Genomic DNA, 25,798 nt, shown 5'->3' on the forward strand with positions numbered 1-25,798 from the left:
AGCCAGTCTTCCATAGAACACGACCAGATATCACAAAACTAGTCCCCCCTCTTGAATTTCCGAATTTCAATAGAAAAAATCACGCCTAAAGACTACAAAATATCCAGACTTTTGGCCGCCAAAGACCTATGTCAAAAATCAAATACCATGTTATTGAACGATATGAAATTGAATATGTAATATCTGCTTAATTTGTAGTCTGATTATATGACAGTTGTTTCCTATACTGACCAATGGCTCCAATATTTTTGAGCTCCAGAAAAAAATCTTTCTTCAATTGTCGGTATCAAATTCACGCAAACACGCACGCGCACATACATGTAAATAGTCAGAATTGAAGATGATATCAAGAAAATATTCATAAGGTGCAAAGTTATATACTTAAATATGGCGGACTGGTTTGATTATGCACCTCATAATATAGGTATTAAACAAATGGGTTGCTAAAAAAATACGAAAAATTAAATTACTTCATTCTGAATTCATGATGGCGGACTACGGAAGATGGAGGATCCCGTTCTTTTATACACTTTCATGATATGGATATCAACTGAAAAGGAGGACATGGTTCCATGTGAGTGGAATTTCATATCGTAACTCTTTCATAAAGTATATTGTGTACGTTTCCTATGAATGATATCTTATTCAATTCCACAACGAATGTTTGGGGCACAAACTGAATTGGAAAAAGTTATTTTTGGTATAACTCTTATGTTCATAAAAAAGTAGTTGTTTCGAAAGTGCTTCTTATTTTGTATAACTTAAATTTATATACGTCCTCTTTTATGTAAAGGATGGAACAAAATCGCGCCTTTAAGATAACCGAGGGAAAGTTTTACTCTTAGTTTCTTCAATTTTGTAATTTTTTTTCAACTTCTCATTTTTGTAATTTCTGTTTACAAATATATTTCAAATTTCAATAATGTCAAAAAACTTAATGTTTATATGAAAGTTCGTGGACTGTTAGAAAAATATGGTGAATGTTCAAACTTATCAGGCTACGTACATTCGATTAGCGATGTTTCAACTTTTTTATATTTGTACACTCGTCTCGAACATATGTTCACAGCGAAGAAAAATTCGAGGGGGCAGGAGAGAGAACACCAAAATAATCCCCAGCTAAGCGAGTCACGGAAAAAGATTTCCTTCACTACACTGTGTTTTTACGATTTTTGAAAATATTTCCAGTTTGAGAGATCTATATTATAACTGTGCCATTAACAAAACTGCGGATTTACTCAAATATATTAATGCTATGTAGGTGTTCTAAATATATATTAAATAAAATTGGTCCTAATATACTCCCTTGTGAAAACTTTCAGACAATCTGGAAGAAAAAGACCTCCTGAAACAGCTATTGTCATATAAACAATGAATTACACAGAAGAAAAATTCTTTCGAAACAAATACTTTTATATGAACACTGAATTATACAGAAAACACTTTTCTCCAGTTTGTATTCCATACGTTCGTTATGGAGTTGAATCAGATATCATTCACAGGATTCCTACACAATATACTAAATGAAAGGCAAAAATTTCACTTACATATAAAACTGTCATCCTCACTGGTAGACATCGATGTTTCATGGTAAGACGCTACCCTTAGGGCTCTTTAGTACCACTCTGGATAACATAAGAAAATTCTCAGATTTTTTGTATCAAGATGGAGTAGTAGAAAGCCAAAAACTTTATTTCCCAAAAAGATTTGACAATATTTTGAGATATTCTCAATAATGCTTTGTGAATAAATTTGCAATTCTCAAATTTTGGGTGTAAATCACTGTTCTATCAAATGATATGTGGGTAGGTTTATAGAAAGTTTGACACACTCTTCAAAACGTTACATTTACTAGATATTATAAGAACAATGTGCGTTAGGTTTTTAGAACAACAAAACTGTATAAAAAACAAATATTAAAATTCTCAAAATATATTTGTCACAATAAAATATAAAAATATGTATTTATATTAGCAAGTTTTCATTTATATCAGTAAATCTTTGAAAACACTTCAAGGTCCTAATCGTGTTAACATTCAAAGCTTTGAGAATGTATGCTATTTTAAAAAATAACAATTTCTCTAAAGTACTGAACATTATGATAAAAGACAAGTTCAACAACTGTATGTACAAATACTCTGGGAATGTTTAGTTGAATACTGAAATGAAACTTTGAAACAAAAAATTTCTTCTCCAAAGTGAAAAATTTGTAAAACAGATGTTAAAAGAACAAATACATGAACAGACTTTTGAGATCAACTATTCCAGATGTTGAAAAATAACTAATTTACCTCTTCAGTAATGTATTTTGCTGTTTACTCATATCCAACATGCACTATCCATGAAATAAAACTAGAAGCTCCGTTGAACTAAACTAAATTACTAAGCTATAGTTATAATATAATATAAACTATCATTTCAGTCTTGTTCAATTTTTTGAACAGTAAGTACCAAGCCATCGCTATTTGAATTCTGCGATGTAACAAAACAAAATAAATGCTGAGCAACCATCCAGTGAAACTGGGGGAAAGTTGTCAGCATTCACACATGGAATACATTCATACAGTAAGTATGAGGTAACAACTAAATATAATTTACAATGATTTCATTTTGACTGGTTATAAAGGTTAGAATTGCCATTATGTGAAATGAAATTTTTCAAGAGAATTGACCATTCATGATTGGCAATTTTGAAATTCAACATGTAATATTGAGAAGACATTTAATTACTGCAATTGAAAATAAATTTTACTGCATTCAATTTAATGGTTTAGTGTTTTTGTTAAATGACATCTATATCTAGCGCTTATACTGTTCATTCTATGACTATGAGAACTTCAACTAAAAACAAAGAACGCATCAGTGGTTGGCATTGTCACATATTTTATTGTAGTGTGAAGTAACGTTTCAGATATCATAGGCCGAACAATATTAACTTCACATGCTCTTATAAATGCTAGATTACTAAAATATTATTTAATACATTATTAATTACACTACAATCACATTTCTTAAATTCATAGGTCAAATATCAGTGTTGCCAATCATGAAACGCCTGAAATTAACTGAAACATGTAGAAACATTTTCAGGTGAATATTGAACTTGACTGTGAGTCAAGTTCAATATTATCAAGTCAGTTTTAAGTTTAATAAATATGTTTTGTGATTTGACGAAAACTATAAAGTTTAATTAAATGTATTGAATTAACCTGCATGAAACTACCCCATGCCGTAAATATTTCATTATTCACCCTGATATATTTATTACACTTTCATACATCAGTTAGAGATGTAGTCAGTTGACTATAACATCCCGCTAATTATGAAATTGAGGCTTATTTATAATATAATAACATTTAAATATTTCCTGACCAATCAACAACAATAAAATTGGTAACTAAAGAATGAACTGGAAGAAAAGTTTTGAGATGTACCAAATCAAAATATAATAAAGAATGTAAAGTTACAAATCTATAATATAAAATTAAACCTCTGAAAATGCCAACAAGTGATTAATTAAAGAGATATCATATAATTAAAAATGGCACATATTTGAACGCAGAACCCTAATTCTGTGAAGTTATTCTGATAATTTTGTAGACTTGTGATAGAAATGGCTGATAATTCATGAAAATCCATAACATATTCAAGTAAAATTCAATTGTGATATTTTCATTATTTAGCTTTCAACTATTGTCATTTTGCGAAATTTGAAATTTTCAGTGTAAAACACAGAGAATCAAGTCGAACGTGCACACAGAGCCCTCGTTTGACGGGAGGAGGAACTCAGAACTTTGGAAAAGTAGTTTACAAATTCTCAATACGTGTTTCGTAAGAAACAGCGTTTTTACAGCACATGTTGTCGTTTTGTACACTGTTCTGTAAAAATTGCTGCTTTCTTTGAGCTGTACTCGATGGGCAATTTTCAGGCATGCACTTTTATCGAAGATATTTATTAGTAATAAAAATGAAACAAATAGGTTGAAATAAGTATGCAGATGTTTAATGGGTTTTGGTTTGAAAATATTTCACACTTCATGCTCCGAAGAATTGGACAGATCCGAAATGTGTTTAGTAGCTAGCACCCAAGTGTAGTAAGAAATCAATGAGGTCAGTATTCAATTTCAATATTAATAACAACTGCTTTCTAAACACGTCTGCTTCACCCGAATTCACAAAACAGAATTCCTTGCTGTTATGATACAGTGACTACAGTTGTAACCACCTTTGTAACTCTTTAGCAGAATAACCCCGCTGGGATTTTCAATGCTGCAAGGTTTTTGTCATTTGCCTCCGTCATGAACTGCCATGGGGAACATTCAAACAGTATGAGCATTTATCTCAATATATCTTGACTAATGCATATTCAAAAGGGCCACTGCCACAAGGCAGCTCTAGCTTATAGCAAAACTAATGGAAAACAATGAAATAGGTTATACATATGCAGATAAGTTTTCATTAGTTTGGTTCAGTGAACATTTAACTGTTTTTCACATTTATCTAAAAAAAAAAAAAATGTTTAATATTTGATTCCAGTAAAAATTCAAAAACCTATTTGAAGAGTAGCTGATTTGAATTCGTTATCTTCATGAAGGTATATCTTCTGACCCTGTCTTAAGAAGTGAAAAATTTCAGCACAATCCACGAAATGATTAATAAGACAATCATTTCATGACGACTGTGAGTTCCTGAATGATATTTTCGTTTTCAAGAATAGATGAGGTTTGCAAATTTTTATTAGTAACATTTTGTCTACAAATGCAGTAGTTTAGGCAATAGACAAAGTTTACTTTGAACTTACGGCATAGCCTACTTCGCTTGAAGCTTGGATATCTGATAGGATAAAACAAGATATCTAAACTTCAAGGAAACTCTGCTGTGAGGTCAAAGAAGACACTTTATTCATTTTCATTCACAAGTTGAAATTCGTGTAGAATAAACACGAAGCTCATGTAAAACATGAGCAATATACAGAAGGCATTTCGTTTTTCTTTAGTAACAAAAAAAAATTTGATACTTGAGAAATAAATATAAATAATTTTTCCAATTTTCGTTTTTTCAAATAGCATGAAAGTTTAAATGATAAGCTCTGAACATTTTTAAATTCACTCTGCTATGATTTTTTGAAGTTGAAATTTATTTAAATGCCAAAAATTTTTTTTTTCCACAAATCTCACATCATTACTGTTGTCATAATTAGCAAGGGCAGTTATTGATGCAGCCATTTCAATCATTTATAAACGTAATTATTTTGTGATGACAGCAAAATTGTAAAAAAAAATATACCTAGAGACAATTACTGCCTTTGTTAGTTGTGAAAAAAATCTACATAATTTTTAGATAGATAGATAGAATAGAAAAATTATAATAAGCAGGATAAAATTATGACATGAACTACTTAAGTAAACAAAAATATCCCAACAATTGCTTGACTTTAAAAAATCTAGATTATTTTTTTTCAATAGGACTCAATTCTTTGTAGTGCTCAGATAACATCCTAATTTTTTCAAATTTTAAAATTATATTCCATACTATATTTCATGGGTTATAGTGTCTTCAGCGGTGATTTGTCCATGTCGTAACAGGTGCGCAGAGCCTTATTTTCGGCATTAAATCAAAATTATACATAATAGAGGTAGGGTTTCAATAGTTAGAACTTTTTCGTTATGAATTTCCTTCCATTCATAATCGTTTATATTAATTTCTTCAAGTATTGCTAGTTCAAGTTATTTTTCATCTCAATTTGTTAATATCAATTGCAATTTTTTTGCTGTAAAATCATTAAAATGAGATATCACTCATATTCTTAGGAATTTTATATGTATTCAACATGAATTTCAACTTGTGAACTAGACTATAAATGTCTTTGCAGTTGTAAATAAAAAGTAAGGCAAACTGGTTAGACCACTGCCATCAACCCAGAAAATTACTTTGACAAAAGATATCTCTTGTGTGGACGGCTTTTTCATATTCTTTGAAGTGATTAGTGATGACTAGCAAGAAAAATGACATCAACTACAAGAATGTGCAATACACGCTTGAAGACTATGAAATATGTTAAAATTCATAAGATTTTTTCACTTGTGTTCTTTGTATTTTATTGCACATTATAAATGTGTGTTTAAATTAATTTACAAAATTTATTTTAAATTCTCGAAATTATTTGCAGATGCAAAGAATCATCAACTGACCTTCCATGATGTATACATTTGGCAATCATTTGTTTGGCAATTCAGTAATACATCTCACTTATTAAAATACACATATCTCTTTGGTAAATAGCTAATAGTATACAATAATAAAGTATCACAACTTGAGACAAAAATAGAGAGGTAATGAATTACAATAATGAAAGAAAAATAACTCATTTTCTTTGGTTGGCTATTTAAAATTTGAAACAAGGAAACACGAAAAAGTAAAAATACTTTCAATTTAACCCCATACAGTAAAACATTTTAGATTAGATTATTTTGTACTAATAACCTTCGTAAGACTTCCATTTCAAAACTTCTAAATTATGACTGTCACTTCTAGGCTTTTAAAAAATTACAAAATTTGCATTTCGGAAAAATTCAAACCAGTGGTAAACAAAAATATAAAATTGTCAAATTTTTTTGTTGCCTCAAACAATAAGGTTTAACTAATCCCTAACTAATTATTAATTTTATCATGTTGATTGTATATATATTCACAACCCTCAAAATTAATCACATTCCACACAGCATCTCACGAGGAAAAATTTTCAGCAAAGATATTGTCAATGATTATACTGGCTGTCAATCATTTTTACATTATTGAATCTGCTGGTAATCTCCTCTATTACTTCTCTTGTACGTCTCGCGAAGGGGGCACCACAAAAACCATTTAGATTTTCGCATAGTTCCATGTAACTCAACCACTTCGCATCTGTAGCCAAAACATGCCCGCAGCCTATGATTATGAGCTTGCTCATGGCACGGGTTAGAGCAACGTTGAATCTCTGAAAATGAATAAAAACAATGTGTAAATATGATCACTGGTCACTGAATGTTATAAAGTCTCCCTAAACTTAATATATAATAATCTGGTAATATACCCACATTACTAGAGTACACGATAAACTTTCGTGGGTTATGTTTTTATTTACACTATTAGTTGTGTTGTTCATTTTTAGATTTTTCAGGCGAAATTACATTGCAAACAATGCACGTTCAGAGGTCGAATATAAATTGTAACACACTTAAGACGAAGAAACCCTTATTTTACTCATTTTTGAAAACAGAGATTTGATTTATGGTGCAGGCGTAGACGTACATGGGTCGCACTTTTCACAATACTTAGCCTGAGTGAGTCTTAAACCCAGCCTACTGCAATCCCGCGAAAAGGGCAAATTCTCTATACTTTGCTTTGCGTTGGAGATAAAAGTTATTTGAAAAAGTAGCTCAGAAATAGATTTGACCCTACATTTGAATTTTTTTGTAATTTTCATATTCGAGTCCGATTTTCAATTAATGGTTCTGAATAAGAAGCTACAGAAATGATAAAATAGTCAAAATCAATGAAATAAATGTATCAAAATAATTGAAATTGAAAATTATTATTCCATCAAATGTAAGTCTCCTTTACAAGCCTGTCTCTAATTAAGATTGGTTGCGATTCCGCCTAATTTTCGGATGGAAAATCGTCATTCTCAATGTCGATATCGAAGGTACCATGACAATAATGTCTTAGCTTCAATTCGCGCCAATACCCAAATCAGTTTGTGCTAAAGGTCTGAGCAATTAAATTTGAGTAGAGAGAAAATTGAAAGAAGATGACGAAAATAAAGATTAGATTACTGCTATTGGGCCCAAGAAATTTTTTCAAATGATTTACACTGTATATGCAAGTATGTTATATCCACTGTACTGATGTAGTACTTTCAATTTTTACAGCCACATTTATATCGTGAATTGAGTCTTCTATCGATAGTATTATATGTCACCGCCTCAACTTACTGTCCTTTAAAGATAATTGAGTTCAACAATGCATTCATAGTTAGTCTGATAAGGCCTACGAATGATCGAAACAGTTCTGTTTGGTATTGGATTATGAATGCTTTGTTTGAAGCTTTGGTTTCACCTAGTTGTCTTGCAGTGAAAGACAAAAGACGAATCTCTTTCAGCGGTGGCATATTTGTAAGAGGAGATTCAATTCCAATAATATAAAGGAAATATATTTGAAAACGAGTTTTGCAAGAGTGGAAAAATTTAAAGTGAGGTCTGTGGTATATCTTGTGGAATAGAATATGTAAATTGGGAATTTATGTGAATTGGGAATTTATGAAAAATTCACTAGTTCATATAGATCTGAAGTGGAAATTCGTCTATTTATCTTGTACATGTATTTGAAAATTTTTTTTCAGTCTGTAGTTGGTCTGAGGTTATTGAACATGCCTCCCCAAACTGTGATACATTATCATAATACTGATTCAATTTAATGAGTTGCAAACTACGAATAAAACTTTTCTGCTTGAAATATCTCTCGGAATTTGTGTAAGAGCTTTTATTCTCTGTTGAGAAGGAAATTAATGTGCTCATTCCACCTCAAGTGCTGGTCTAATATTACACCTAGATATTTGATTTTTGACCTTTTTTCTATTTTTGAATGCGTAAATTAGGAGGTTTGAGATTAGCCATTTATGTATTTCAGAAAATTCAAAATCAGTAGCCTGATACAGCTCTGACCACACATCATGTGTAAATGTTTGTAAATTTGTTTCATACATTTTGTTCATGTAAATAACGAATAGTGATGGACCCAATATTGTACCCTTGAGAAGACCCGTGGTGACTATTGAGGGTTTGCCCAAGTTATTTCCAATTTTGGAAATATTCGGTTATTATTCGGTTACCTGATAACTTCCATTGGTAGAAGTGAGTTTATCACGCAACCTATCAGATAGTGTCACACAAACATCAGTCAGATTGTTAATGTACAGTATAAGAACAGTTTATGAAAAAAGAAGTCTTATTCAGAAATAGTTTATCCTACTAAGTGTAAAAAAATTCAAAATACAATAATTATGCATATAATATTCACTATTTCTAATGTGTAGTGCTTGATATAAAAAGATACCATCAGATGAAACAAATTGAATTTTATAAGGAATAACTAATTAAGCGTTACAAATATTAATTAATCAATTGTACATACAAACCCAAATTTATACTAAGGATATTTTGGTACCTAGACTATGTTTTTTGTATATATTTCAATTATTTCCTTTCAAAAACAGTGAAGATCTGTCTTTTACGTCATTTGGTAAGTCATTGATTTTAAATTATTCAAATACATTTAAATAATGTATTCATACTACTTTTGAAATTTGTTCTGACTAAAAGGCTCATGAATTTCACAGTTATAGATGACCATTTGTTTTTTTTTTTTTAAAAAAGGAGAAAACTCATTTATTATTTTATAAATTGTTATAAAAATAAATACTTTGAACAAATTTAATTTTTAAAATATCTTTGAAAGAAATCGTAAAGTTAACCTAAAAAGGTCTACAAAAAGTCTGTAATGGTATATGTCTATCTTTTAGGAATAACCCACAATAACTATATTTTATCCTTTACTTTTTTATGAAGTGATTTTAAACAATACAGCATTATTAATCATTATCCAATTAAGTACCTTAAATACATTGGCATTTAATATAGATCAATATGGCCGTTTGCAGCATGTAATTTAAATGAATATTTTCGAAGATATTACAGGTTTAAAATGCAGCAGTTGCGGCGGTACCGGTCGAGGAGCCGGTGGAGTGTCAAAGCGTCAAAGGCCCAATAGCACTTTATGATTAGCAGCGATCGCACGCGTTTATATGTATATTTAGTATCAGCACTGCACCTGTGCGGAGCCGGGGCGGTACCCTAGTATATAATAATACATTTGAAAAATCTAACTTTGATTCGCACCCCTTCTACTCAATACCATATATATTGGTGAATAATTTTGAAGTCAAAAGTACTGATATACAAAACATTTTTTGATAACTTGTTTACTCTTTCACCTCAAACTTTCAAAAAAAGCTCTATGCGACAAACTATATAATGTTGCCTGCTGTGTATTAGGTGGGAAAAAATTCCCAAATAACAATAATGATTCCACCTACCTTTTCATTGCGTACAAAACCCAGATTGTATTGTTTGTCATGCAAAAGCAGATCTTGTTGAGCTCTAACTGTGCTAATGATGATAATTCGTTTCTCGCGCCCTTGGAATGTTTCTGTAGTACCCACTTCAACTCCTTCAAAATTGTTGTTTCTTAAAATTTCCCTCACTTTGTATACCTATGAATGTTGATTACATATTTGAAATCTGTTTATGAACCAAAGAGAACATTCTCTCAGACACAAGAAGTAATATTTTACCTGTCTAATGTACGGTGTAACAACGCCTATTTGTTCTTGAAGTACATTATCCTCACTGTTTTCAAATTGAAGGGATATCAAGGCTTTCACATAGTTCAGAACCATTTGCATTTCCATTCCATTAAAATAGCTAAAAAGATGAAATTAAATTGTCAAGTAGGTAACGAGAGTAAAAACTTTCAATGGTACATTCAAGCATTTTATGAATCAATTCAATAGCTAAAGTTATTTTTATAGTATAATAATAAAACATACAAAATCCCCAGATACATTTAAAAACAAATTGTTAACATTTTTTTGGGGAGTATAAATTGCCGTTATCCAAGAGATTTTTTGAAATAAACTATTTTATCACAAATTTTTTTAAGTTTTCATCGTCCAATTTTATGTATTTCTATTGATAACTTAGATCAATAATAGAGATTAATTTTTCTACGATATACTTTTGCATCTTTGAAAATACTCCACCGATGAGTGAATATTTGACAGAATATTTTTGAAATGAATAAATAAAATTAAAAAAAAAGAATCTGAAATTATTTTGAATATTTTTTAAATGCAAATTTGCAAACGTAGGAATAAAACATGAAATATGAAAGCCCACAATTAAAATCATATGCAAATAAGTGATTTATGGAAAAAAAATCGGCATCAGACTTCAATAGAAACAAATTCAAGTCTAAGGAGTGACTTTGGGCATAATTCGTCAGTTGACGCTTTATCAAAAATAAATATAACTGAATACCTACCTCGGAGATCTACCCTGTCTGCTCTCTTTGGAAATAATGTTACAGAATTCCACAGCTTTTCCTTTTCTTCGTTTTGTAACATTTTTGCCCTTTCTCAATTCGTCTATTTTTTCATATACAAATATTTTAGCTATGGGATCATTTTCTGAATTTGGTGCAGCGGCCTAGAACAAATAGTTGTTGGATTTCAAAATAATGTTTCATCAAAACAACAAAAAACCTACCTGAAGTTGACCTTGATAGAAAAGTTCATTAGGAAGTTTCAAAATGGTTGAGTGTGACCTGAAGTTTTGACGGAGCATGGTAATATAATTGGAATCCTGGCTTTTATACAATTCTAAATCCATCAATCTCTCCAAGAGAGAAACGCCTGGAAATATATTGGTTCAATATCAAATGAACTAAAACATTAGTGAAGGGTAGGCCAAGTCCTAAGTGAGTGAGTATTACAACCCTACAAGGGTTGTAATAACAATAATGATCATTTGCATCACGAGTTTAACCTATTTAACAAAACACTAAATATAAATGTGAGTCAACATTTGTTTGGAAATCGGTAAAATACCCGAGAGTAAAATGAAATGCAATGAGGCATATGAATGATAAATGATCAGTATAGACCAGGAGTCGGCAAGTAGTTTTAGGTGGGGTCTGGATACTGAGGGAAAATTTTGACGAGGTCCAGAAAAAACTGATAAAAAGTAAGGGCTATCCATGTATCATTTTGGTTTCAAATCAAATTCTGAATTATAAAACACAATACCTAAAATTAATGTGAGAAATTACAAAGACGTTCTTGAGCAAGTTTTTTATAGTTTGGTTCTCGAGAGGAACAGCAAATTAGAAGTGTCTCTTCTAGTCAGATTGACTAGGCAACTTGAAATATAAGTACCTACATACTAAGTTGAATTCTATGTGGCTTGAAAATATTACTTCAATTAATAAAGGTGTAGTATCTATACCTTATCTACGTATTAATTTATGCTTGGTATATAACACAAAAAAAAATTCTTTGGATTACAACTTATATAACTGTTTACCAGTCAAGCTGAAAGATCTTAGTATGAATAAATTCAAACAATCCATCAAACAACTACTATTGGAGGGCTGCTTTTACTGTCTCTGATTACCTGGGGTATTTTAAAAATCGCTCCTAAGTCTCAACATACAAGCAACATACTCATCTGACTACCGTAAATATGCTATATCATGTTGTTCTTTCATGTTTTTAATGTTTATTTTTATGTTGCTCTACTTTTTATCTTAAATTATATTTTATACTCATCCGATCTGAAATTACTTTTGCTGTGCGTAAGCATATGTAACAAATTTGTCATGACTTGCTACAAACATGTAAAGTGTAATGTGGTTAAATAAACTTCTATTCTATTCTATTCATTACAATATTTGGCGGTCCGAGGTTCGACCTTTTGCGGTCCGCAAAAGTGCCGCGGTCCGCCTGTTGCCGACCGTTGGTATAGACATATTCAAAAATAGAAACCTCATTGCCAGTGAGTCATGAGTGACTGTATAGGAAGGCTATTGTGAGCTTTTGGTGCTAAAGAGGTTATTGACTGCTGATTTTGTCATATGGGAAACAACATGATAATATGTTTTTATTGAAACAACGATAAAAATAAAATAAAAACAACAATAAAACTTAATTGGCGCTCCGGGGCGACTTCGTTAATTCCAGTGGCGCATTTGCTTTTTCAGCTGCAGGAAAACCCGGAAAAACCTGCAGCACCACATCATCTGAAGATCTTGATCTAACAATGTCCCCTCTCTTATAAAACAAAATGTAGGGCGTCTCCAGAGGCTCCAATAAATTCAATGCATCGCCATAACACTTCGTGACACGACTATCGTCAAACTTTAAACATGATAATTCCGTAGCCAAGTTAGATAATTATGAGATAGGATACGAGCCAAGTTGAAAGTCTTGTTAATCTGTGTTTCCGTTGACCAGCTGTCGCCCTCTTCGAACTGTAGTTCCTTCTTACAGTCTAGGAATACAGAGTTTGTTTGGTAAAACCTAGAGTGACTTCAATGACAGATTCAGAGTATTTATATTTAATACATTACTGTAAGTGTACACTGCATCATATGATATATAGGAGACACTACTAAGCTTAGTGTCTCCTACTAATCTAGTTCCAAGATTCCAGCCGTGGAATCAAAAAGAACATCAAAGTAAATACTAGATGATATTGCTTGACTAATAGAAATGAAATAATAAAAAATTGTCACCCACTGCACTGAACTGTATTATCTTTGACTGAATAAAGATGCCAAATAATTGTCTTTCAGATGAGTCAATTAATTATATTGTTGACTTTGATATGAGCCTTAGAATGTTTATCAGAAAGCCCAATACTTGATGAAAATCTTTTAAAATGTATTCAAATAACGCGTTACTATGGTATTTTGACTCAATAGTTTACTTATTTGAATAAGTAAATCAAAAATCTTATTTAATTCTAATGAATGAAGATACTAACCTAAACCATATCGTCTTGCAGCAAGTGAAGAAGTCGAAGGTCCCAATTGCCTCGGATCTCCGGCCAAGATAACCTGCTTGCCCTTCTCGATCATAGCAAGAGCACAATCAACTTCTGGTTCACAAGCCTGAGCGGCCTCATCGATGAATACAATATCGGGTTTTAACATACCAGAATAACGACCAATATGAATCAAAGTAGTTATGATAATTCTGTAGTTCTTCAATTTAGCTGCGTCTACTCTATAGAATTCTCCATCTTCAATGTAATTAGAATATTCCAGTACATCTTGGTGAATAGTTGATCTGTAATAATAACAATAATGGAGTGAATAGACAATTTAGGGTGATAAATTCAAATGTATTTGAAGCCTTTGGCACTTGAAAAATATAATAAATGCTATTTTTTGATAAACAAGTTAAAAATGTTAAACACCCTATAATTTTTGGTAAGTAATTTTTTATATGAATGGATGAATTAATTTATTTTCATAGGAAGGAAATCCTAATATACAAACATTACATTGGTTTAATAATACATACACAAAGACAACTTGAATCTAACTCTAAGTCAGACCTATATACTAACAAATATATATACATATATATTATCACTTCAATATCGTTGAATATTATTCATTTTTATATAATAATTTAATCTGTCCTTGAACATATGTAAACTTTTGCTGCTTCTTATGTCTTGAGGTAATTTATTAAATTGATTTAAGCCTTTATAAAATAATATTTTCATTGAACTTGTTAGATTGCATTTTGGGAAATGAAAATCATATATCTTTGATATCTTCCAGAATAAAAATTACTTTTTGTGATAGCGGATACAAAGTAAATAAAATGAAAATTGTATCAACTGCAAAATAACATTTCTCTTCCACTTCATTATTGGTGAATTAATAACTGACGTCGTCTACAGGATTAAAATTTTTAGTATTGAAAATTAAATATTTTTTGCTGAGGAAATTACTGTTAATTGAAACGTCAAGATACTCTAGCCAAATGTCTTACTGAGAAGAGGAGGGGTAGACAGAGTAATAAAGTGTCAGGTTTTTTTCAGTGGAGTATTCTGCTGATTTCTGTAATTTCCCTTGCTGTTATAGATTCAAATAAACTAAGAGATAATTAAAAGTCCAAATTAACTTTTTTTTTACTAAAATACTCAAATCAAAAGGTCAACCCCACTCTTTCTGAATGAAATACTAACAATTTGCTATTCAGCAGTTGTTTGATACTTGTATATTGGAGAAATGTTATGCAGTCTGAAGCCTTTAGCTTCAACAAACTGAATTATTTTCATGCTCGTGTTGAGAAATGGGACCTGATTATACTGGTTCAGAACATCCAAATATACGGGGGAGTGCGGCAGCCAAGTTTTTTCGGCTGCTCCTGTCAAACCAAGATTCTTCTTCACTGTCGAGAAGCTTTAGACTAAACAGCATGAATGCAGATCCATTATCGCTAAAGCTGTAAGTACATCAGAATACTGGACATGCAATGGGAAAGACATCTAAAACTGATCTGCCTTTCATTGATGTAGCCTCTACTTTAGGAATAAAATTAAATACATCTTCCAAATGCCACTATAGTTGTTGAGCGATTTTTGACTAATTTTTCTCTGCGAATTCAAATTGAACCAAAATGCTGCCAAAACAGCCAGAAAAATTAAATTATAGTGTTAATGAACGCACTGTTTGACGTTGGTTTGCGAAATTTCGTTCCGGAGATTTTAGCCTCTAATATGAACCCCGAAGTGATCGAAGACGAAGATTTAAAGAAGAACTGGGCGTCAGCTCCCATGTGGTTATTGATGGTTTAAAATGTATTAAGGTCAAAAAGCTTTATAAGTGGCTGAATTTGAACAGCCGACAGCAATTGTCAAGTTTTGAGGTCTGTTCTTTGCTTTTGCGCAACCAATAGATCGGATTGTCATGTGTGATGAAAAGTGGATCCTGTACAATAACAGGAGACGTTCAGGACAGTGGTTGGTTACCTATAAGCCCCCCACGCACTTCCCAAAGGCAAAAACCTACCAAAAAAACACCATGGTTACTGTATGGTTGTCAGCGGCTGCTGTGATTCACTATAATTTTCAGCAACCAGGCCAAACCATCACAGCAGAGTCCTAATGTGAGGAAATCAACGAAATGTACAGAAAATTGCGTTAGCAGCAGCCGGCACTGGTCAACAGAAGAGGTCCGATCCTGCTCCACGTCGACTTCATCGAATCCTGAGCACACAATTTTTATGCTGACGGAATTAATCGACTTGTGCAGTGATTCAAATGGTGTTTGTTTCGATTGAATTAAATGAGTATTTATATAATATATATATATATATATATATATATATATATATATATATATATATATATATATATATATATATATATATAAAATATATATATATATATATATATATATAACAGTTTCAAGTAGATTTTTGAGTCACACAAAACTTTCGAAACAACCTAATAACATAAAAGTAACTTTCAAAACAGTTCGTTTCTTGCGGCAAATGTTGGGTAACCTGATTATTGAAACTGAGATTTCTGCAAAACGCTGTGAGAACCGCAACAAAAAAGATGTTGGCCAGACTAAATGAGTCATAAAAGCTCATTTCAAAGAAATTGTTCGAAAGTATTGAAAAATTCAACAGAAGACTTTTGGAAGCGTTCAAAAGCCTGGAAAAGGCAAAGTAGATGGCGACAAGAGTGCTCTGGCAAGTATAAAAAGTGTTTTTCAGAAATTTTGATACCACCTTCTTGACACTTTATTTCAAAGTACTTCAACTTTTATTATTTGTATTGGTGGAAATATGTAAAGTGTATAATTGCTACTTTTTCCACATATAGTGAGGCGTGTGTTTTCATTCTATAAACAATTCAGGTTTTAATACAGTAGAACTACAGTAGAACTATCCTGATCAATTGATACCAAAGCTTATTTTGAAGAGAAAACAAAGAAAGTAAGTGACTTAAAACAACAAATTGACTCTAATGCAGTACTTAAAATATAATTTTTTGTACTGTAAACAATCAAGTCGGACTACAGCATATTGGAAACAGTACATAGTTAGATATGCATAGTATAAAATTACTACTTAAACATTTTGGTAATGGATAGGAAATGTTCTACTCCCGCTCAGCCTTTGAACTTGCATTATTTACAATTCAATTTTTCATAAAAAAATATTTTTTTCCTTAAATTGATCGGTATAATTAATAATCCTGATAATTGGAGTTCTACTGTATGTCCACAGTATATGATTTATAATAGATTTTCATAAGTACCAATCTATTCTACAAAAAATTTCTTTTTACAAACTTACACATCCACAGTATTTGACATAATTCTGATTAGCTCATTCTTATTACAGTGCATCAATAGTTTTGATGTTAGCATATTACAAGCAGCATTTGCAGGGGCACAAACTAAAATTTGACTGTTTGTTTTATTCTTCAGTTGCAAAATGGCCTCTACAATTGTTACAGTTTTACCAGTTCCGGGGGGACCAAATACTATATAAGGAGCTGGCAAAGACGAGGCATTCAAAATTTTTAAAACAGCCGTTTTTTGTTCAGGATTTGTTACAATCATCTGATTGTAGAATCTGAAAAAAGAAAAACATTTGTATGAAGGTGTTTTTTTAGCTTATAGAAAAGGAAGAAATATTGGTTGGTCACTCACTCTCCATCTCTTATGGTACGTGGTTGAGGAACTTGTCTGCTCCTCAAAGACACTTCTGGAAATATGGTTTGAACTATTCCCTTGCTTACAATTTTATCAACGGCTTCATGCATTCTTTCGAAGCATAAACGTCCCAATAAAAACCGTACGTCCATCTCAATTTTTGGGTTTTGTTCAATAATATCCAGAAGCCTGAAAAATATTTTAAATAATAACTAAGTCAATACACTGTAAAAACAGATTTCCTTTGTAAAATACTTAATAACTACAGCCTGTTTGATATTGCCTATTTAGTTATGCAAAACACCACTATTTCCATTGTGTGTTGTAGAAAAATAGTAGACAGGTATCAATAAATATTTTGTATTTCAAATTTACTGAAGTAACTTCATTTTTAGATGGAAACAATTCATCTTTGTAACTATTAGGGAAAAAAGGAAGAAATATGAATTAATTATCTGTACAGAGCAGTAGACAGCAAAATAAACAATTATGTTATCCAGAAGGTTTCTCCAGTATCGATATTGAAATCTTCAATAACATAAACCCTAAGATATTTTAAGATATTTATCAAATAATATGTTCAATAATGGGTTTTTGGTATCTGAAGTTATTCTAGTATCAAAATATTCAGTGATGACTACTCATCAAACCGCAAATATTATTCTTCGCACACATCCTTTAATATACATCTGGACAAACTATTACCATTATCGGTAACACAACACAACAAAGTTTTTGTTTCGGGGTTGAAATTAGATGATTTCAATGTATGTGTTAAAACCGAAAGTGACCATAAAAATTATATATTAGCTCTTGTTTTCAAGATATAGTATCATTATATTATATATATATGTATATTGAGTTTTCAACAAATGAAATATTTCATCACCAACAGTTGGTACACATGTTTGTTTACATAACACCCCTCTCATCAGCTGTTCTTAAGTAGTAAACATAACCTATGTGAGTTTGTCAATTGTACGCACGTGGTTGCTATTGAAATTATCGTGTGAAGTTGATTTTTAAATTAATTTAAGTGCTGATCTGAAATGCCTCGAAAGTGTGTGAATTCTGTCGATAGCTTTTGCTATATATGTGGTGAAATAACATTTAAGGCTCAGAAACGTAAAATGACACCTATCGTTAAGACAGCCTATGAACATTATTTTGGTGTGAAAGTTGGGGACCAAGATAAATCATGGGCTCCTCATATATGTTGTAATTCTTGTTCCGTCATATTGCGAGAGTGGCTGAAAAATAAAAACCGGGCAATGGCTTTTGCAGTACCTATGGTTTGGCGTGAGCCTACCAATCATACAGACGACTGTTATTTCTGCTTAACTCCTCCCATTAAGCAAGGTTTATCTATGAAGAAAAGAGGAACGGTTAAAGACCCTAATCTCCCATCTGCTCTTCGGCCTGTACCACACTCAGACAAGTTGGGACTAATGAAAAACTTTGTGAAGGCCATGGACCAGGAAGGACAAGCTTTTAAGTACTTGAGAGCAAAGTTTCCCAGGTTGAGTGATGCTAAAGTCAAGGAAGGCATCTTTATTGGGCCTCAAATCCGTGAAATCCTAAATGATCCTGCTTTTGACATGATTTTAACAGGAAATGAAAAAAGAGCCTGGGAAGCCTTTAAGGGGGTTGTACATGGGTTTTTAGGTAACAAAAGAGATGATAACTTCACAGCATTGGTTAAAGAGCTTCTTCAAGCTTACCACCAACTTGGATGCAACATGTCCTTAAAAATTCATTTTCTTCACTCTCATCTTAATTTCTTCCCACAAAACTGTGGAGCTGTGAGTGACGAACATGGAGAAAGATTCCATCAAGACATTGCCTTAATGGAACAGAGATATCAGGGCCGTTGGAATGAAGCAATGCTTGCAGACTACTGCTGGTCTGTGTGTAGGGATGCTCCAGAAGTGTTTTATAAAAGATAAGCTAAACGACAGCGATCTTACAATGAATCGGATGGACTTAATTGAAATTTGGTGGTACAAACTTCTTTTATTTGTCAAAACACTAAGAATAATGTTTTTTTTTATTGATTTTGTACTTAAAATATTCTAAAAGAAACATAACAATATTGTTTTATGTACTTTCACTTTTCACGTATAGTATAACTACTCTTTAAGATTAAGTACTGTGTATCTCAAAAACCAGAGCTAATAAAAATTTTTCGTTGTTATTTTCGTTTTTATCACCCCAAAATTAGTAGAAATTGACTAATTTAGTGTAGGAAACATTCAAAAAATATTTTTTTGTTGTGTTGTGTAATAAGAGCCAAAAATTTTTTTTCAACGGGTCATATTGTACATAATCATCTTTTTGAAGAATATTATGTGAATGAATAATGAATTATGTATCGTTGGCACTTAAAATCATCCTCACCTGAATATGACATTCGTAGAGATTGTGTGATGAAACAAAAGATTCCTAAACCTTCTTTTAACATATTCTCTATAAGTGAATGACAACAGCAAAGGATTTCATTAAGAAATAATGACTGTGTGCACAGTATGCATGCCTTCAGTACTCCCTCAATACCGACAGTGTTTCTCAAGTTTTTAAGAGATATGTTACTCTATATAGTTTGCGTGATAGATAACCCACATGAGATTTTTAAGTTGAGATAGAATCAAGAACTACTCCAAGAAATTTGACATTCAAGTTTACTTTAGTTCAATATTTCGAAAAAAAAAAAAAACATTTTATTAATTTTTGAGTCGCTTAAACAGTCTGTTACAGTTGAACCAGTTATTGACCTTTGATCGTGTCTCTCTGAATTTTTCTTGTGGTTCCAAAAAAGGTAGACTTATTTCCATAATTTTGTGTTATCAGCAAAGAAAAACATCTCACTGCTTGGCACAGTCATAGGAAAATCAATAATATATATCAGAAATAGTACTCAGGACCAAGCTATGAGGAAACTCGTGCAGAACTGATACAATGAATTCCTTCAGCCGATTGGAGTTAAATCTGATTAGCCAGCGTAAGGAGGTTTGTTTATTTTACCCATCAGATGCAAATGTGCGTGGTGATAAAGCATTGATCACAGCCTATATAATACCATCAATACTTACTCTTCGTCGATATCACCAATATCAACTGATCTATCATTGACACGTTTAATGTTGCCCCTATATGCTGTGTGATCTTCATGTATTCTTATATCAAGCATATCTCCAACTATTATTGAAGGGCGTTTTTCAGCTAAACCAGGAACAAACAGTTCCAAATTTCTTCCACGTAGATTCAACGTTACCTTAAATAATTTTATCAAAGAAAATATATAAAATGGTAGATTTTTCTTACATTTTCCATATTGTATCTTTGCAGTCCTAGAGTCTGTCCCATTTCTTCCAACCATAAAACAATATGCCAAAATTTTCCATAATTTTTTAGTGTAATATGACCTGGTTCTACTTCTTTTCTGAAAGAATAACAGTAGAACATTTTTACTTTCAAAAACTGCCTATTAGGTATCATTTTTTTGCGATAATATGGAAGCATACAGTTTTCAGATATTGTTCATATGTATTGTGAATGACCTCAGTAGAATTCCTACATCATCATCACCATCACCACATCTCAGTAAAATTTTATTGCAAAATTTCTGAAGCCCATGGCATACTTTTTTCAATCAATGATTTATTGCAATATTTTTTTAATTATGGCATGCATGCACATTAAATGCACTTTCAAATATCAAATGTAAAGAGGCTATCTAACTTATCTTTCATGTTCATTCCAAACAATAAAGTGTGAAAAAACAACATCAGTACTTTTTGATGAAATGAAAACAAGAGTATGCATCGAGAGTCCATTAGTAGCTTTATTTTTTTAATGAAAAGGGGTTCTTGTGATACCTTGTGTGAGTGTTCAATTCTCTATCAAAAACATTATAGTTGTTGGAAATCGGGTGAGCCTTGCTCGAGTTTTAAGAATCCAATGAAGGTTCAAAATGATTACCATTCAATTCCTGATAATAATAATGACTGTTTACAAATTTATTTTTTACATTATGAAACGTTCCTGGCGTAGTTTCTCTCCTACCCAAGATTAGGCTGATTCGAAAGAGGCTATCCAAACCTGTGGATAGGCAATCGGGGTCCATTAGAACAGCAAACTAGATCACCACTGTTTTGTGTGGATTCTTGAAATTTATAAAGTATAAATTACACGACTGTAGTCTATTCTAGAACTCATTTATTGAATGAGAGAAGCTACTAACGAAATTATCTTAGGAACATTAATAATATAAGATTTAGAAAAAAAAAATCATTATGGTGAAGAGTAAGCATTTTGAATATTCACTGGGATTAACTGGAATGAGTTTTCAATTTATTTTTTCTTGAAGTCAAATTGAATGAATATATAACTGCCATTTACTCAGAAATTGCCGATCCTATTTCTAAAAAAAGTGTTGGACAGAGAATTGACATGGTTATCAAAAGTAATATCATAAGACCCCTTTCTATTTGAAAAAAAAATAGTCAGTAGTGTCCCCTCAGCGACTCGTGATGCAACTTTATTGTCTTTCTCATCAAAAAGTATTTAAAACGATGTTTTTTTACGTAAATTTTGTATAACTCTGATATCTTATCCTCTTCAAAAATTGACAGGAAAATACTTCTCACATCCGTACTGAATATAAAAATGTACATATTTGACTAAAGTATGATAGTTACCTCAAATTAAATAAAATTTGATGATCATCTCCATTCATTACTGGAGGATCTTGGAGACCAAATCTCAGGAATTTTACGATGTCATATGGTATAGGATATCTGTTTGAAATATTGCTGCAAAAATAAATTATTATTTGTCGAATTTTAAAAAACATAACTCCTTACCCCTGTTTTAAAGGTGGATATACGTTTATTTTTTTAGGCCATTCATTTCCTTTGAAAGGACTCGCCTCATGCACTTTGTATTCAGTATGATCTTCTGCTACAAATATAACCTGAAATAATTTACTATGAGAACAATACCATCTTTATGCAGTTTTTGCTATGAATACTACTCTTAAAAATATACACTAACCTAAATCAACCCGTACAACAAAGACTACTTTGTAGAAACATCACTGCATGCCGAGAATTTCTTCTTGAATACTCTAGTGTGAGTTAAAATATCCCCATAGAAAACTTCTATATTTTGAATGAGCAGTTTTCTTGAGTATTTAGGAAAGTACTAGAGCCTCAGCCACAAACTATAGATAATGAGCACGGCTACCAGAGTGAGTTAATTATTTGACTTTGGACAGTGAATACGAGAGTGATCAGTGATGTATGATTGTGAATCAAATAGGGGTAATATTGTGAAACAATTAGTGAATAGTTTGGAAAGCAAAGTAAAACTTTTGATTTCTTAAAAAAGAACGTAACATAAATTATTATTATTATTACTGTGTCAAGAAGATACTGATAAGAAATAAGGTAGTCAACTCAGGTGAGCAGACAAGAACATGAAGTGCTGCTGATTATATGAGAAACATACTAAGGCAGCGATGCAGTTAAACTATCGTGAGAAGACGAAGAGATAAGCAGGAGGGAAGACCACAAATTTGATGTTGCAGAAACACAAGAGATGTTTTGAAGTTACTCAAAGAACTTAGATGTTATCAAGATTAGTAGAGGGAGGTCTGAGGTCTCCTGTCTCTGTACTGATCCTGTGAAAATTATTCCCATGATGATATTCAACTTTATCAACATGCTAATTGACCAACTATGAATGAACAAATGTATGAATAATAAAAAAATAGTATACTTACAATTGACCTCGCTATAGTGAACGTATCCGGGTTCTCACCAACACTTTGAAATGAAAAAATGACTGGTATCCTGAATCCACCAACAATGGCATTTTCACCGCTTGAGAATCTTACAAAAACTTTGTAATCGGATCCTAAAGAAATATTTCCCATAATATATCATCAAATCATAAAAGATTTTACAAACAGTTAAACTACTTAAAACCTAAATAAACGTACAATTTACCTAAACCAACTATACATAGTCAATTATTAGCTAGAATGTATAATTTGAGGCTTTTATAATAAAATCAGTTCCTTTATATTGACGTTGAAGAAGTCTACATCTAAACTTTAGCTGAACAAATGCATTTCCCATTATTCTATTCAGAGGCGAACTTGAACATGGTTCATTATGATAAAATGAGTATTCTCAAATTAATCTTTGATACACGAAAATAAATATAATTCATTAAATTACAGTTTCTGAACGTTATATTATTTATGATATAATAAATAAAATATCTTGTCAGTCTCTCCTATCAATTGACCTGTTTATATCTGGCAATAAATCACAAAGGAATATACATCGAACTTTTTTATATAAACATTTCGGGAATATTTTTTGTACAATTGTATACTACTTCCATATGCAACTAGCATATTCCAGATGACACCTCACAATTACCTAACGACTGTATTTATTTGAAATATTTCAAATTCCACATAACAAAATCAAGAACCCTATATGCCTTCATAGTGAAAATTAGCCGTTGTTCTGATTTACAGTGTATTTTATAAAGAAGTTGTAGCCTGGTTTTATATTGCATTACATTGTTGACAATCATTTCTATCATAATTGTCAATGCCATTAGTCAAAATAGTTCAAATATTTGACAAATCCTTGAATAATTTCATTGATTAGAATCTGTAACGAAAATAATTAAAACCCAGCCACCATTTATTTCTCAACAAATATGGTCAATTTCAAACTAAACCACAGAAATTCCATGTGGCACAATATTATTGGAATTGATAGACATTCAGTGGTGTTAATGAAATATGCCATAGGATTGGAATTAAAAGAATTAATAAAAATTCAGTGGTGTTAATGAATTATAAAACCAGTTGGTAACAGCATAATAGAGTAGCAACGGACAAACTAATTTCCAAGTTTATTGACAATTTTTAAAAAGAGCTACAATATTATACTATTTAACGTGAAAATGTGAACCTCCATTTCAATTAATTAGAAGTGACAGCTATTCCTCAAAAATTTTCAAATAAAATGGATGATTATTTAATACTTCAGCAACACAAAAAATTGTTACATTTAAAAAATGATGCATCTGATTTTTTCTTTGTGATATGGATTTCTTTGATTAGACATATTATTAGATTTAGAGGTCGCCTACTTTCATAATTTGCTATTAGTGATTAGATTAGATTATATCATATGACAGCTTGGGATGACTTATCAAATAAATTCGTTTTACTATATTTATAATAGAAAATGAAACCATGGATCGAAGTTGAAGGTTTACAATTCCATCAAGTCACCATTTTTAAGCCATTCTTAATAATCAATTTACAGTCTAATTCTTCAAATTTCTGATAATTTGAAATTTGTTTCAATAAACCAGCTGAAAAAAAAAGGGACAATGGTATCTGAATTTAAACAAACAGTATACTAGTATAAGACATTAATCGTCTGGAGGAGAGATATATACATCAAGAAAAAATTTCAAATGAAAATTAAGAATATTATATTTTCCAAATGTTCCTATAGAGTAGTATCTGCCTGAAAATTACACAGGTCTGCGAAAAAAAAATTTTTGTCAGCTGCATGAGTTATTTTTACTGAATTATATGTTTTAAAGTGCGATGATTTCAAAAGTGATGGCCATTTTTTTCTATCACATAAGGATTTTTTGCAAATTCAAACACAAAAAATTGGTTAAAACACTCCTTTATTAAAAATTTTTAAACAATAAATATTTTTTTAAAGCAAACAAAACATTATTTTGATACATATACTTATTCATGTTCTTTATGAAACCTCTTCTTCTTTTCCTTGATACTTTGACGAGTCCTTTTCCAATTTCCATCTTCAGTTTCTCGCTTAAGCAGCCAACAGTAGTCAGCAAGCATAGTGACATCCCATCGCTCTTGGTACTTTCTCTCAATATCACGGACATCCTGGTGAAATCGCTCCCCCTGCTCTTCACTGTAAGCTCCCAGGTTTTCAGGAAAATAGTCTATGTGAGAGTGTAAAAAATGGACCTTCAAGCTCATCTTGCAGCCTTGAGCTTCATAAGCTGCTAGCATCCGGTGCATAATGGTTTTATAGTTAGGATCCTTAATATTTCCCAAAAACTTTCATACTATGTCCTTGAACGATACCCAAGCTTCTTTTTCCTTCTCATTCATAGTTTCTACAAATGAAGGGTCCGTTAAAAGTTTTCTTACGTCGGGGTCGGTGAAAACTCCCTCTTTCAACTTTGCTTCTGATAGCTTCGGGAATTTTGTACATAAATATTTGAAACAGTCTCCATCCTTTTGCAGCGATTTTACAAATTGTTTCATCAACCCCAATTTGATGTGGAGAGGGGGCAACAAAACCTTTTCTGGTGGTACCAAGGTAGTGTTTATAACATTTTTCTCTCCAGATTTTAAAGTTTCTCGGGATGG

At 31.6% G+C, this 25,798-nt stretch overlaps 1 protein-coding gene across 1 annotated transcript in view; it reads right to left on the minus strand.

Moving 5' to 3' along the window:
- Positions 1-1,916: 1,916 nt before the first annotated feature.
- Positions 1,917-25,798, minus strand: part of LOC111509531 (putative helicase mov-10-B.1) — a 40,078-nt gene continuing 16,196 nt past the window's right edge. Inside the window, exons 6-18 of the mRNA XM_074172779.1 lie at positions 23,129-23,262; positions 22,209-22,318; positions 22,044-22,157; positions 20,668-20,785; positions 20,436-20,617; positions 17,344-17,535; positions 16,985-17,266; positions 13,644-13,948; positions 11,367-11,512; positions 11,143-11,306; positions 10,394-10,523; positions 10,136-10,312; positions 1,917-6,979 (exon numbers count right to left, since the gene is read on the minus strand). Of these exons, the coding sequence (XP_074028880.1) occupies positions 6,758-6,979; positions 10,136-10,312; positions 10,394-10,523; positions 11,143-11,306; positions 11,367-11,512; positions 13,644-13,948; positions 16,985-17,266; positions 17,344-17,535; positions 20,436-20,617; positions 20,668-20,785; positions 22,044-22,157; positions 22,209-22,318; positions 23,129-23,262 (2,276 nt within the window). The 3' untranslated portion in view covers positions 1,917-6,757. The remainder of the gene's footprint in view (positions 6,980-10,135; positions 10,313-10,393; positions 10,524-11,142; positions 11,307-11,366; positions 11,513-13,643; positions 13,949-16,984; positions 17,267-17,343; positions 17,536-20,435; positions 20,618-20,667; positions 20,786-22,043; positions 22,158-22,208; positions 22,319-23,128; positions 23,263-25,798) is intronic.

Source organism: Leptinotarsa decemlineata, unplaced genomic scaffold (genome assembly GCF_025532065.1).
Source record: "Leptinotarsa decemlineata unplaced genomic scaffold, Ldec_3_MD MMD2_tig00000199_RagTag_RagTag, whole genome shotgun sequence".
Taxonomy (NCBI): Eukaryota; Metazoa; Arthropoda; class Insecta; order Coleoptera; family Chrysomelidae; genus Leptinotarsa; species Leptinotarsa decemlineata.